At 42.7% G+C, this 14,502-nt stretch overlaps 2 protein-coding genes across 3 annotated transcripts in view; both read right to left on the reverse strand.

Moving 5' to 3' along the window:
* The window catches only part of LOC125771683 (LIM and SH3 domain protein Lasp), a 48,447-nt gene that overhangs the window by 32,805 nt on the left and 1,140 nt on the right, over positions 1 to 14,502 (reverse strand). The window lies entirely within an intron of this gene.
* On the reverse strand, positions 9 to 11,535 carry LOC125771696 (zonadhesin-like). The gene is made up of 2 exons (XM_049442625.1): positions 1,391 to 11,535; positions 9 to 1,314 (listed from the first exon to the last, which is right to left on the reverse strand). The coding sequence occupies exons 1-2, from the start codon at positions 1,488 to 1,490 to the stop codon at positions 239 to 241; spliced, it is 1,176 nt and encodes a 391-aa protein (XP_049298582.1). The 5' UTR covers positions 1,491 to 11,535; the 3' UTR covers positions 9 to 238.

Genomic DNA, 14,502 nt, shown 5'->3' on the forward strand with positions numbered 1-14,502 from the left:
CTAAAACGGAACGAAGGAAGAAAAAAAAAACAGAGAAATTAGTCACGAAGCTATAGAGCCTGAGAGAATATAACTTAACTTAAGCTTAAAGTACTTTTTATTGTGTAGTAATAGCAAACTTTTTACAAACTATTTCTTCTCAGTGTTAAGACATAAAATGCACTCAAGCGGTTGCGTATCTTGTTGCTAGAAATATAATTTATTAAAAACAATGTTCTTCAATTATCCATCAGAGACGTTAGTACGGTTTCGAGTGACTGCCACTATAGCACCCATAAGTAGGTTGGTTGGGTTTTGGGCAATGCTCACGCGGAATACAACGATTGTTGTGCATCACTAGTCCATCATCGCACACACAGGTTGGTGTTTTGTCATTAGTTGGGGCGCAACGTACTAATCGACAATCCGTCGTGCAAGTATTAATGCAACAAGGTCTGTATGGTACTAGGGTTGCACCCGGTGGACATACTGGTGTGCACTTTCGAGGACACTGGGATGGCAGTATGCATCGTCCCTCGTGCAGCACGTACCCTTCGTTACAGACACAGGTTGGCGGTCCCGTACATGCCGCTATACAGAAGATCTTGCTACAATCATTGTCGCAGGTTGGCTGGCAACACGGCGTACAAGGACTGTAACGTGCGTTAGGGCCACAAAATTTAACCGGTTCCTCCACGGGGCACTGGTCGCGTGGAATACAACGACCCTCATGTCGCACAAATCCCGTATCACAGGTGCAAACCAACGGACCAGTCGAAGGCTGCGATTTACAGAGTACGGCGGCACAATCGCTGGTGCACGTTGGCTCGCAGCAGATTGGAGAACGTTCCTGTATCTCATTCGGTGGACACACCTCAAACGGTGACATGGTCGTTGTACGCACTGGCTTCGGCGGACATGGTTTCACCGGACGGTAAAGATAGTTAGAGCATGACGAGAGATTCTGAGACTGCGACATCATCGAGTACGGACCGGCTTGTGAGAATGAGCGTGACGAATGGAAACCATTCGATGGATAATGTAGTCTGGGCGATGGGACGTCATCACCACCAGTGCGGCTCACACCGTAGAAGCTTGGTGCACAAGGTCTCGATGTCGTCATCGGTGGTGGACACTCTGTTGGTGGTTCCGTTGAATAACACGGTGCCGGACATTCGCACTTTTCGATGCAATGTCCATGATGACGCACGAATCCAGGTTTGCACACGCAGGTCTCCATCGGGATGCCGGTTGGCGTCGGTACACAGTCATTGTCGCACGTTGGTTCACAGACCGGCGGACACCAGAGGAGTACCTCATTCGGTGGACAACATTCTGCAAATTGGTGTACGTACAATTTACACATTAGGACATATCGATTCTAGATAACTAAGGAAATGCGAAAACCTACTTGGACGTTGGGCATGACGAGCTGTCACTAGGTTGGGCAGACAACCCACCAGCAGCAGTAGAAGATTGACCGAAAGCAACAGCCGGACGTTGGTGTCCATTGTCAAAGCTGTACCAAAGAACTCTGACCACAGGTATGGGAAAGCTTTTCACTTTATACCCTCACCGTTTGACACACACCCAGGAAGCATTCGAAACCTGATAGGTGGTATCGTCGTGTGCACAGTAAAAACATTACCCATTTCGGGCATGATAAGAACCAGCAAAACATTGGACGTATATGTCCAAGTGCGTGCTTGGACTGTAGCAACTGTGAGGTACAAAGTTTACTGCTCCGTACACGGTTTGTAACGGAGCTGCTATTAGGTGCAGTACTCACGGTTACACAGACGATTCAAGATGGCAGTACTCAAACAAAACCCATATCAAAAGAGTATTTTTTTTAAACCTGCCCCAGCAGTACCAAAACATCCGACAAAGTTTACGGACGCCGGTCGCACGAAACCGTAGTTAAGCTTAGGCATGGCAAGAGGATATGTCTAGAGCACTTCAACCTCAAACGTCTACCAGGAGCGGAGATAAAGCGTGTGTTTTGTTGTGATACGTTAAGAAATATTATGACATCTTGCTGTCAAAATCAAAATGTCTATAGTTGCACCAAAAAGTTCCGCATTCGAAACTCACCGCATCATGTACATCAACTAACATTATCAACGAGTTCGAGGGGTTTTTAATACACACACAGCGTTCCAGCAACCCTATCCGTTTACCTGCACGGCAAGACAACCTCTAGTGTACGATTGTTTCTTCAATTTGGATTATAAATCGATGGTGCATGTTCCTCGACCATTCGACCGAATGATACAGAAAGTGGTCTTGAAGTTTGATGAAATTAAACCTAGTCACACCACACCCGGAACGCTATTCGGCCGTGTTCAGTCCGTGCAAAATGATACCCTCACGAAAGGTTATCAATCACTCGAGGGAAAAGCAAAAGCTCACGCAGAGAGCGACACAGACAAAAACATCCAAAAATTGTGCTTTGAATAAGGAGTAACGTGATTAACTCAACGTATTTAGAATTGCAGTACAATAAGCAATTATCACTTAAGTAATTACATCATGAACTATTGAAGTCTAATACGTCTACATCGTTTGTCATGTTACTTATGCCAGATAATTCTAACAAGCCAGTCCTCTTTGCTTTACTGTGTAGTTGGGGAAGTACCTCAGAAATAGACATCGAAGTATGATTAAAAAGGAAAATGTTTTGGAGCATGAAATCGTCCTCAAACTTCTCCAATATTCCTCAATTCGGATAACTTGAACCAGTTTTTCTTTTTAGCTCAAAATTCTCATTTCCAGACGACTCTATCTCCCAGTGGTGGCAAATACATCAAGCATTCGAATCAGCTGACTGCACTAGCACTGGAATATGGAATATAGCAGATGGAATATGTAGACGTCACATTATTCGGACAACCTACCATTATCGTCACCCACCACCATGACTAATGCACCAACGAGAGTAGTCCACCTACCTACTCAAACGTATTGCCTTCCCACTAACCATCTATCAACGGCAATTAATGGAAATGGAAAGTGAAATAGTGTCAGGTACGCAACTAAACGCTTCCGATCCAGTGGCGGTTCCGATAAACACACGCGATACGATGTACGAGCGGATCGGGCAGAAGGTGTTGATGAGCCTTCATATCCGTTTACGTAACGAAACCGCACTCGAGACCAAGATTGGACACGCAGCACACTCAGTCAGCGCGCGTCCAAGATAGGCTACACGGTTTTATGGCTGGAAGTCGTAACAACCTACACCTCCGCTAAAGATAGTCGGTGGAACAAATGTACTGCGAGTAGTAACAGCAACAAGAAACGAGTTGTTCATGCAGACGGGGAACAGTTACAAACTTTAGTTACAGTCAGTGCGATGCCAGTCTTGCCAAAGAGGTTCCACCACGGTACAAATATCAACACGTTTGTTATGCACACTAGGAAGACGTCTTGTCACTTTTCCCCAAAAAAGGGAAAACAATTTACTCAGCGCGGAAAGGAGGGCTATGGATGGGATGGTGGATTTGCTTTGAATGATGACATCCAACACAAGTACCGTGCCGATGGTAGGAGGTAATGCAACTTTCTCTCCAAACATGTACCACAGGAAAATCCTAACTCGTCGACGATAGTGTGATTTCGTTTGCCAGTGATTTGGAAAAATGTTGAAAAAAACGCCACCATGATGGATGGCAGAGGAAGTTGAAATGAAAATCTTGCCCACAGGCGACGACGATCATCGATTGCTTCGCCATCTCGCAGTCTCTCTTTCCCCGTGTTTCCTTTGTGTCTAACAAAAACACACCATTTCCTTCGGATACGGTGCCCTCGGGGGGCTTTAGCGGCTCGGTGTGGTTTCAAATGCTCATTCGCGCAGTACACTTTCCGGACAAAAGGGTACGACAAATTGCAGACATCTTGGGCCGTACCCGTGCCGCCGGTACACGATCGAATCTCCCGAGCCCGATGCATAAAAACGGGAAAGTGATTGCTGTGGCTGTGTCACAAAAAGCCACACTCAGCGACGAAAAGAGACGACGTTAACCTCCAGTGTAATAACCTCATTCACCGGTGGATGAGGCTCATCGCAACTGTCTCTTTTAACTCGTCCACAGTCTGAAGGCACGAAGTGAAACACAAAACGCATCTTTGTCGATTAAAACATTCCACTCTAGCCCGTGGTTGAGAGCAAGAGTTGAAACGAAAAGGCGCCCAACTCGTGCAAGGGTCATATTGCATCCGGGTAGATTATTATGCAGGTTCCGTGGCCATTTTCAAAAGGCAGAAGCTGGTACGTCTGATGACACGGGTTTTGATGCCAGAGGGGTCAATGGAGAAAGTATGCGCGCTAGGCCTTACCACTTCGGCGCCTTGGTTTTGTTACAAAGACAACAAGCCAAAATGATCGTGACGTAACTATCCTTCACATGCGTATTGCGTCGAGAGGATGCAAATATGGTGAATTAAAAATTTATTTTATATCCATAAAATAAACTTTGATGTACGACCCCGCGAACAGAAAAAACATATTTATTTAACAGTCTGAGCAAAAAAAAAAAGGAAAACGATTGTTTATATTTTGAAAAGTATTATTTATCACTTTTCCACCCAAAAAAAAAACAACTAAATCATCTTTTATGTTTGTTAAATGCAAAAATTATTTCCAAGGTTTCACATTCACGACCCAGTGGCTATTAATCACAGGAAGAGGTTACCGAATTTAAGCAAAATTTACTTTTAATTGTGAGAACCACATAAACGGATAACATTGTTTTTGGTGTGTTCCACAACGGGGAAACAAAAAAAACATTAGCGAAGCGAATTCTAATCGAGAAACCAATTAAAGATGAACACGCAACTACAATGAAACGGATATTTTTTTTTTGAAAGAAACAATATCAAAACTTCACAAATATCATTTAAAACGCGTTATCAACTAAATAAACATATTGCCTTTATAGGGAAAAATGAAAATAAAACCCAATTAATTGAAACCACTAACCGAACGCCACACGAAAGAATAACCCTAACGAACTGTTGGACAGTCCAATGTGTATCAAAACAGTTTAAACAACTGGAGACTTGTCCCTGTCAGGCGTCACTTCCCGGCATTAGCAGTTCAAGTTCAAAGCGCCTGGCCTACCCCCGAGATTCGATTGTTGTGGATCGTTTTTTTTTTGTTTTGTGCTTTTGTATTTACAATCAACCCCTTAGTTCACAGTGGACACAATCTCATTCCCATAGTTTTGTGGAGGTTCCGGACGACCAATCAACCGGGGAACCGGACATTTGCTGAACATAAACAGGGAAGACACATTTATGCTCGATTGCACATTACGTTCTGCGAGGGTTTCAAACGCACACCCGCACACGCACACACACACATCATCGCTGAAAGGGTATGCTCAGATCGAGCAGGTTCAACCCCCCCGGGGGGACGATCATTTGAAACCGTGCCGTAAAGAAACCGGTCCTCAAGAAACGGTTTGTCGATCGCGACCATTGCAAACGCCATTGCGGAAAACATCGCGATGCATGATAGTGTTAGTTTTATATACCCTCGGAGTAAGAAACGGAACAGACAAAACCACCATTAAGCTTCACAGACCGACGCATATATGTATCGCTGCCGATACATCCGACCTTGCCTACTGAGAAGCGATCAAGGAAAGTCGATAGCTAGCAATGTGTTCTGGTACGAAGAAATCCTTCCAAATGGCTTCTTTAAACTGGTAAGAAACAAGCGAATTTTACTCTCAAATAACTTAAACTTCGAAATACAAATATAGACCCTTATGAAGATTGTTAGTTAAGCATGATAAAATAAAGAAGTTTGCTTCAATAGAACATATAAAGATAACCCGCCATATTATATGAACACAAGAGTATAATCTCTTACAAAATAAAAATAAAAAAGGTTGTATGTAAGATGACGCAATGAAAGGAGCATTCGATTGCGTAATTGCTGTAGTCGAAGCCTGGCACCAGAGTCGAAGCCGATTATGCACGTCGCGTTGTTTAGATTACGCACCGCGGACCACCAGGCACCAGGTATGAATGAATGTTTACATGTCTCGTACAGCAAAACAAGCACTCGGTCGACGAGGTTTTACTCCCTGTGGCAATTAAATTAATGTCTATTATAAACAATCCATTTCGACGGCTTCGAACAATATAAACCATTTTCATCGAAGGTGTGCTACAGAACTCTTCCAGATGCGATATGCAAAGGATGGTTTCCTTCTTTGATGACTAGCGGTAAACTCTTAGGCCTGGCGGTATGGCACTTATGATTAGTATAATTATTTTCCCAATTGCGTAAGGTAGCATGGGGATACCGCAGGATCGCATATAACCCGAAGTATACACTCATCACGCTTCCCAGTTCCGAACTCCAAGATCGCTCCAAACGTGTACGACTGGGGTGTGCGTGATCGTAGCATTGCTTACATCGGCTGCAGGATCAAACTTGTTGAACAGCTTTCAGTTTCATGACGATCTGGTTGGCTTCAACTTTTCCATTTCTGTACGAACTGGTACCGGTCTGCTTGGTTACCCTTTTGCTTGATTACAACCTCACCCAGCCCCGTGTCTCGTCATACTGTGCTGACCTTATTTTATCTATCTTTCCGTTCCAATTTTACGTGAAATATTTAACTTCAAACTAAAGTTAAGATATTTCATAATTTTAAAGCCCTTTCGATTGATTCGACGACGAGGAGAAAGCGAACAGATATCCATCGTATGGATTTTGATTTTCACTGCAAATGCAAATTAACCACTGTCGCTAATCAGCCAACAACCAAGCGTCTTCCGAGCGAAAGCGAAAGCACCAATAGACACACGAACGCGGAACTTCCATTCCAAATACGTTGTACGATTCGTTAATGAATATGAATACGGATGAACATGTAGCTGCTGCCTAAAATGAACACCAGCACCGGTCCGTTACCGGATCGAATGTGACAGTTGGAATGTTAAATATTCACCGATAAAAATTCCAAACACAAAACCCCTCATCATCATCAACATCATCGTCATCCACGTTGACATAAGACCCATCAGCTCCGGGCAAGCGGCCCGGCTGGATGATGGTTTGGGGCCGGGGTCTGAACAAAATTGTCACGTTCGATCGCGCATGTTAAGAGCATATGCGCGTTCAGCAGTGATCGTGAAGGCTGAAAACGAATACATACCAACAGTAACAACAGCAGAACAATAGTCCAGTTTGTTCACAAAAAAAAGGTCGATCGCAAGGAGAACTGGTTTTTCTGTTTGTCTTTTTATTGATTTGTATGGGTTTTTTTCAATTTATTTTTGATAGAAAAAAAGAATAAAAAAAATCCAAATGATACGCAAATGAACAGGAAATTATATGATTTCAAGCAGCGTTTAGATTATGCCAAACTGATACCAGAAACCATTCCCGAAGGCCGAGAATATAGGGCATTCTTGTTAATAAGAGAGCATGATAGAAATAAAAGCTCTTAAGGTGCCCTTACCAAATTTCAACTCTCTTTACAAAGTAATACCTAACGATTATTCATTATAGTTCAAGATATTCAGCAGTTCATTTCAAACGTTCGTTCCATAAACGTTCGTAACGAATGTCAACTATTTGAGTTCATCCGTCGAGCCGTCGAACGTCGATTATCCGGGAGCGGATTAACCGTGCGCCGAAAATTGAAAGCTCTTTAACCGTGGTGAACAACATTTGTACTAATGTCAGGTTGGTTAAAATGATTAAAATTGTCACCAAACGATATACAGTGGAGCGCCGATTAGCCGTGCTCATCAGGACTCAGCCCTTACCGGATAAGCGAATATCACGGATAATATGCACAAACTCTTTTTATTGATAAATAGTTGTGTTTAGTGTGTAATGGGTAGACACTTTTATAAAGCTAGATGTTAATTTCCTTATTTACACTTTGCAAAGTAAATCTGTTCTTTTATTTCGAATTTGAGCAAATTATATCATTCCCTTTTGAATCTTTTATTTCTTACCATCATAGGTTTTGGATTTAATATTTCAATTCGCCTTGCGAACTGTCACTTCCGAGCTGCACGGATAATGGGGCAGCCGGATAAAAGGTACCCGTATAATCGGCGCTCCACTGTGTTTGAAATGATTTTATTTTACGTTCTAAATCTTAATTGTTATTTGATAATAATTTGCTTGATCCAGAGCCATTTTTAGCATCAAAAGGACTACCATAGTATAGTATATAGATACTACATATATACGCTTTTTCTAGATACATAAAAGACCTTGATATTTAAGGGGCTATTATCCGTGGAAATCGATAAACCGGCATCAGTCCGGTCCCGAGCACCCCGGATAAACGAAGTTCTACTGTATTTACAAATGTATGTAAGAATGAAGTAACTGTACATACTACAATTGTTACAATTTATCATTTAAACCCATTTTCAGGACCATGAAATCAATTCTGAATGTATCAATTCTTTACGATCGGAACAATGATGTGCTGATTTACAAGGCTTGCAAAACCATGACCAAAAATTCAAATACAATTAGTCCAACCAGGTCTTCCCTATATGTTTCCTCGCAGTTTCAACAAACGATACACCCCTAATTCAGGAACAAAGTGCAGCTGCCGTAGTGTGACCACTGCCATTATTGTCCCATCCACATTCGGTCCATTCGCCCACCCCGATCAATGGGTGATATCGTTCGAACTCCGAAGCACAACATTGCGAGATTGCAAGAGAGAAAGAGAGAGAAAGATGCTGTACAATCCGTGCACCACCGTGACGTGCATGCGATGCACCCTGAAACAGGGTGCGACAACTGCACCCTGTACGGCACAGCTGTGTTACAACCATTTCTATCAGCGGCGATTGTGACGGTTGTGTTAAGGCATACACGCAAATGTGCACGACAAACCGTACGGGCGGGCGTGCTTGGAATGCGTCGGGACAAATACCGAATAACAAAAAAAAAAGATATACAATGTGGCCGCCTCATCATCTTAACTGTCATTGGTACGGGTGGACGTTTGAATCACGTTCACGATTGATCGCGCGCTTTGACCACCAACACACCGGCAGCAAACTAAAACGTGATCGATAGTAGACCGAGCAGCTGCGTGGAACACCATTGCAATGACTTGAAGCTAGTCGACATCTCCTTCTCAAGGTGAACGTGTCGATCGCGAAGAAGTATAAACATTCGGCGCCACACTTAACTCGATTCGTTCGTCTGTGGTCTGTGGGTTAGTCGATAAATTTTCTCGTTCGATAAAAAACGAATAAAAAGCAATAATTTGCACGATCATTTTGTGCAAATACTAAACCAATCGGAGTGCACTGGATGTGGTTGTGTCCAGTGATCTAATGCTCCATCGTACAAGAACCAGCAGCCACGATGACGTGAGCACTCGCCACACAGCTATTCGCTTACGTCATTTCTTTCTGATCCGGGCCTAAAAGCACTAACAACTCGTTTGTCAAACTCATCGCTAACAGATGTGTGCTGAACGATGTGGAGTTTTTTTTTATATATTGCCAATCGGAAGGTTGATCGTTCGGAGTAAAGTAGTGCTTGAGATCATCGGTAGCTTGCAAAAGTTTGTAGCGAAACTATTTGCTCATTCACTTACGAATCCACCGTTTCACGCTTGCCCAGAGATGGGAATGTGCCTGTTGTGGCACATCTGTTTCGCTCTAAATTTGCCAAGAATCATTACCTATCGACGACCGCACCTTGTTGTGGCAATTTCCCGCAGGATGATTGCTGCACCTTCCAACATCTGGAACGAACCAATTTCCCAAAAACAGACAATATCGACAGTGCTGAAAATTAGGATCACTATTATTGTTGCACAGCGTACAACTTTTAGGTTTTGCTAATTTTATCGGGACAAACATTCTGGCAGGCCAGTTAAGGCAGCCGCTAGCCGTCACCGTATGCGTAACAACGTTTATGGTAGGACAATTGATGAAAATTGCTCATCTCCCTCACGGCTTCTAGGGAGTTGATTGTATTTTATTGGACTTGAACAATGACGCGTCTATGTATCGGTCCACTGAGTACTGTGCACAAGGGCGGTTGAGAGCGCAACAAATTCGCATGTAGCGTGTCACGCAAGAGCTGAAAAATTCTTGAGCTTCCTCTCATATACCAAAGGAAGTTCTTCATTTGTGGGGGGGGGGGGGGGATGCAATAAAGCCAAATTTGTCTCTCGACGGGTTGTCTAAAAATTGGTAATCCGTGGAGAGTAGAAGCTGCACCCTTAAATCCTGTAGTAGATTGACTATGTTGAAGAATGTATGAATCATGCGTCGTTATTATTTAAGGCGGCAAAGCGCACTGAATGAATCAACTTTAAGTTCGCAGAATAAAATTAACTTGGTTTGGCTAATTCTGGACCACCACGCAACAGACACGTGTCTGTCACCCCATGGGAAGGAGTTTCCTTGCAATATTTGAAATAAAAAAAACTGTAAATGATTATGATTCATGTTTAATTTCCCCCCCCGCTTCATTCGCAAAGAGCAAATTTCTGACGCAAGTGAAGTTCTCGAGCATCACCCACTGCGTTTAGATTAAGTTCATGTTAACTGGCCCACCAGCCTTCCAGCATTAAAATTCAGACCCCATCCAAAGACGTTACTCTCCCTTTGTATGCGTGTTCTGCAGCAAACAGCTTTGCATTTCGGTGCATTCATGCATTTCCGGAAGATGCACTACACATTGTGCTTGTGTGCAAATGCAGCGCTGTTCTCACTTTACGTGCATTCAATGGTTAAGTGCATTAGGTCGTCTGCATGCCTATAAATAATCAGAACCGCTAAAGCTGTATTTGCTTTTCAAACAACTCACTTGCCTAGGTATATTTTCCGTTGGAACAACAACACAACAAAAAAAGATACATCGTCTTTGCTCCTCCTGCAATCCGTAAGGGCAGACACGCGATCAAATGTCAAGCCACTTTGGGCCACGGTTTTGGGTCCAATGGGCAAGCGGCCGGCCGGTGATGCTTGAGAAGGAAACACATTTCCTGCCACACGTACGGCAACAAACAACACACCGGACATATGGTTCTTTCTTTAACAGACAAAGTATTCCTTTCTGTGTTCTATTTTACTTTGCTTAAGCTACGAAAGTGTCTTCTCCACACGATCAGTTGTATGATCTCATAAGCGTTTGGTTTGGAATATTATCTCCCCGGCGAAAGATGGTGTGAGCGGACACGCGTCTCTAGATAACATTTGCAAACTGCTTATCATCTAATAAACGAAGCTTGAAATTGATGAAAATAGAGTTTAGCCATCCGTTCCGGACCATGTTGGACAACGGCTCATCTGTTCGCACTTCCCGTTGGTCCGGAATTGGAAGAGCAAGAAAATGGATCGCCGTAAAAGTGGAAGCAATTCACTTACACAGACACACACACATGCATGCACACATGTCTAGAGCATAGGCCAAACCTGTCAGATCCCAGATTTGTGGCCACGGACACTGCGGCAAAGGCACCAGCTGCGTAAAATAAAGTGGGAAAATAAGCATTGGGTAGGAAAGAAAAACAAAGGAAACTCACTGTTTCGCTTTCCATCCTCAATCCACTGATTTATTTTACAGATGCCTCCCTTTCCCCCGCCTTTCTCCCTATCCCCCCCCCCCCCCCCCCCCCCACTGCCATCCCTGTTAGCCATCCTGTGACCATGACCATCATCGACGTCGTTCCGTTTGGATGCGTTCAATGAATGGGGGGAAGAAGTTTGGTTCTTTTCTCCAACGTGTCTTGGTGAGTGAGTCTTGGGGCAATCGTAGAGTGAAACAGCCGTCGTGTGGGGCGTTGCAATGGTGCTCAGCAAGCAACAAACATCCGGCGAGTGAGTTTAAGCAAAAATATTCTGCCGTTTCTGTCTAAAGTCTGAAGTGAAATTTTCCTTTTCGCATTTCGGCCTACGAGACCGAAATTCCGGCTTTTGCTTGCAAGAACAAACCTCACAAAAGTATGGTTTAAGTTTGGAAAAAATGAAATCCATTATTTTTTTGCGTGAAATTTATTGTTTCATTTGACAAGGTTCAGAATATACTATTCGAGTCGATTGATGCCATTTTAAAGGAAAGGTCTCATATTGCCTCTCTCATAGAAGTTCCTTTCATTTTGATTTTTTTTCAATATTTTCCTTCCGGAAGCAACTCGTAATATATGATTCGCTTTCAGTCCCAATAAAAAAAATTCACAGTATAACTTTTCTGGTTTGATCACTATGAAAGCTGATTTATCACGATCATTTTCGCATAATTTTATCGTATTCAATCCCCAAATTACCCTTGAAGAAATGGATGGATTTCATTTCATTTGATCGCAAGATTTCGCAGATGGAAATTCGATCCGCCAGCTATAATGATGTCAATGCCAGTAAACTTTAATTTTTTGCTGTAACTTCATCGACATTTTCAAAGGAAAAAAATGTATTTTTTCACCCAACCTAATAAAAATCCCGTATGTTTTCCTTTCCCAACAAAAGTAACATATTCCTAATCAAATAATGATTTCTTAGCTGTGCGCTTAATTAAAATGTATCACCATGGTAAACTGTTTACAGCCGTTTATATTTGCAATTCCCCTACACAAAATGCCAATCTAACCTAGTTTGGGTAAATGGCTCGCTGCTAGTGCTGCTGCTGCTGCATGGGAAATTCAATTTCCTTCCCTTTCCTTCACCGCTATGTAAATGATAAATAACTCTGCAGCGCATTAGCTTATTGCCCGTTTCGCACCGGATGAACTGCTCTCGGTTCAGCTGCATTTGCATCGAACCCCCAACCACCCCCGGGGTTCCTTTTGCAGTATTCCCACTTCACCCCATTCCCATACCACCAGCACCGTGGAAAACACATGTTTTCATAATTGTTTTATTACGCAAAAAAAATGTTGCTAACCTATGCTGAAACCGAGCTAAAACAGTATGCCACCGTTAGTAAGCATATTATTGGGCACCCGACCCAGTGGAGGTGGCGGCATGAGAACTTAGAAGCACGCCCCCCCCCCCCCCACCTGAGAGGTGTGACCTCCACAAACACACACACATACACACCTTCGCCTTAAAATGTAGAGCTAAAAAAAGGGTTGCAAAAAAAAGCTAAACAAACACACGCACTCTCGTAAGCTCTCAAGGTGTCGGCATCCCCGACATTCCAGCGGTTCACGTGAATTGCATAAAAAAAACAACATAGATGCAATAAGAAAAAATAAAACTGCATCAACTAGCGGTTTTTTTCGCCTCCTTTCCTCCCGAATGGTGCAATCATTTACAAATAGTGAGGGATTTACTTTTCGCAAGCAATGGTATGCATAATTTGGCAAACATTAAATACTACACCCCCCACAGTGCTATGTCAGTTTCATTCTGTGTGTGTGTGTGCGAAGGTCGCAGTCAACAACAATGCCGCATCAACAAAAACAAACCCTGGCAGGTTTTGATTTCACACCGAAAATCGACAAACCTGGTAAATAATGGTTAAAAAAAAAGGGAATAATAAGTAAACCAAAACCTATGCTACGTATCGTGACACCCAGTTTTGTATGATTCACACTTTGAGGATATATAATATTGCGGAAAGGAAAACAAGTCAAAAACACACGGAATGCGAATTCAAAACCTTCCGGTTTGCTACTGCTACTACGTGTTTTACTGAATTTGCTCGTAATTGGCAAAGTCCCGTGTGGGTACTATTCTTATCTTATCAACACTACACACACACACACAGAAGATCGCTCGAATAACAATTTCGTGTGGCGAATAATCATCTTTTTTTTTAACTTCGCGCAAGATTTATTTTCGTCGTTGTCATGTGACGGAAGATAGTGGTGGTGGTGTTCCAGTCACAAGCCGCACTGATAGCAGACAAACATTTATTGTTAAATGGGCTGCAAGCCACTCTTCCGAACACCCTGCTTTAGTCGCTTATCAGTTATGCGGCTAACTGCCATGGCTACTATCACATTACCTGTATCGCAAGCGGTGGGGAAACATGATTTTAATATACATGGCACACGCAGGAATTTTGCACTATCAATCGATTTTCTTATCATTAAAATGGGAAGAATTCTCAAAGTGATTTTTTTTCTTTATTTTGTTTTTTTTTTATAAGTTCATTACCAATCTCGTTCCCAGATTTACGCAACGATTTTATTCCTTTACTGCAAAACAATAAAAATACACACAGCAATTAGCGCGATCATTCTCGACGTGTGTTTCTCGCACTGTCATCAGCTGATGACGTCATGATTGGTACACAATGTGATTAAATATGACTGAACTGTTTGCCCGCCACGCAGTAGGCGCTTCCCGTCGATTGGTGCATTGAAATCAATTTCATCCAAATGTTTACTCACTTTACAAAAAATTCCATCAACAGCACACTTGCTGTGAGGGAAAAACGTTATAGAACAAGTAAAAAAATAGAAAAGAAACGAAGAAAAAAAAATAATAATCCCACCATTTCCGGATCAATGATGCCCAACTACATGCCCAATCCCATATTGACATTTGTTGGGCTGG

The sequence above is a fragment of the Anopheles funestus genome, chromosome 3RL (assembly GCF_943734845.2).
Source record: "Anopheles funestus chromosome 3RL, idAnoFuneDA-416_04, whole genome shotgun sequence".
In the NCBI taxonomy this organism is placed as follows: domain Eukaryota; kingdom Metazoa; phylum Arthropoda; class Insecta; order Diptera; family Culicidae; genus Anopheles; species Anopheles funestus.

Coding starts and splice junctions, on each gene's coding strand:
- LOC125771696 (XM_049442625.1), bottom strand. CDS start 1,490: ATGGACACCAACGTCCGGCTGTTGCTTTCGGTCAATCTTCTACTGCTG. Junction 1,315..1,390: donor TCGTCATGCCCAACGTCCAA/GTAGGTTTTCGC, acceptor ACCAATTTGCAG/AATGTTGTCCACCGAATGAG.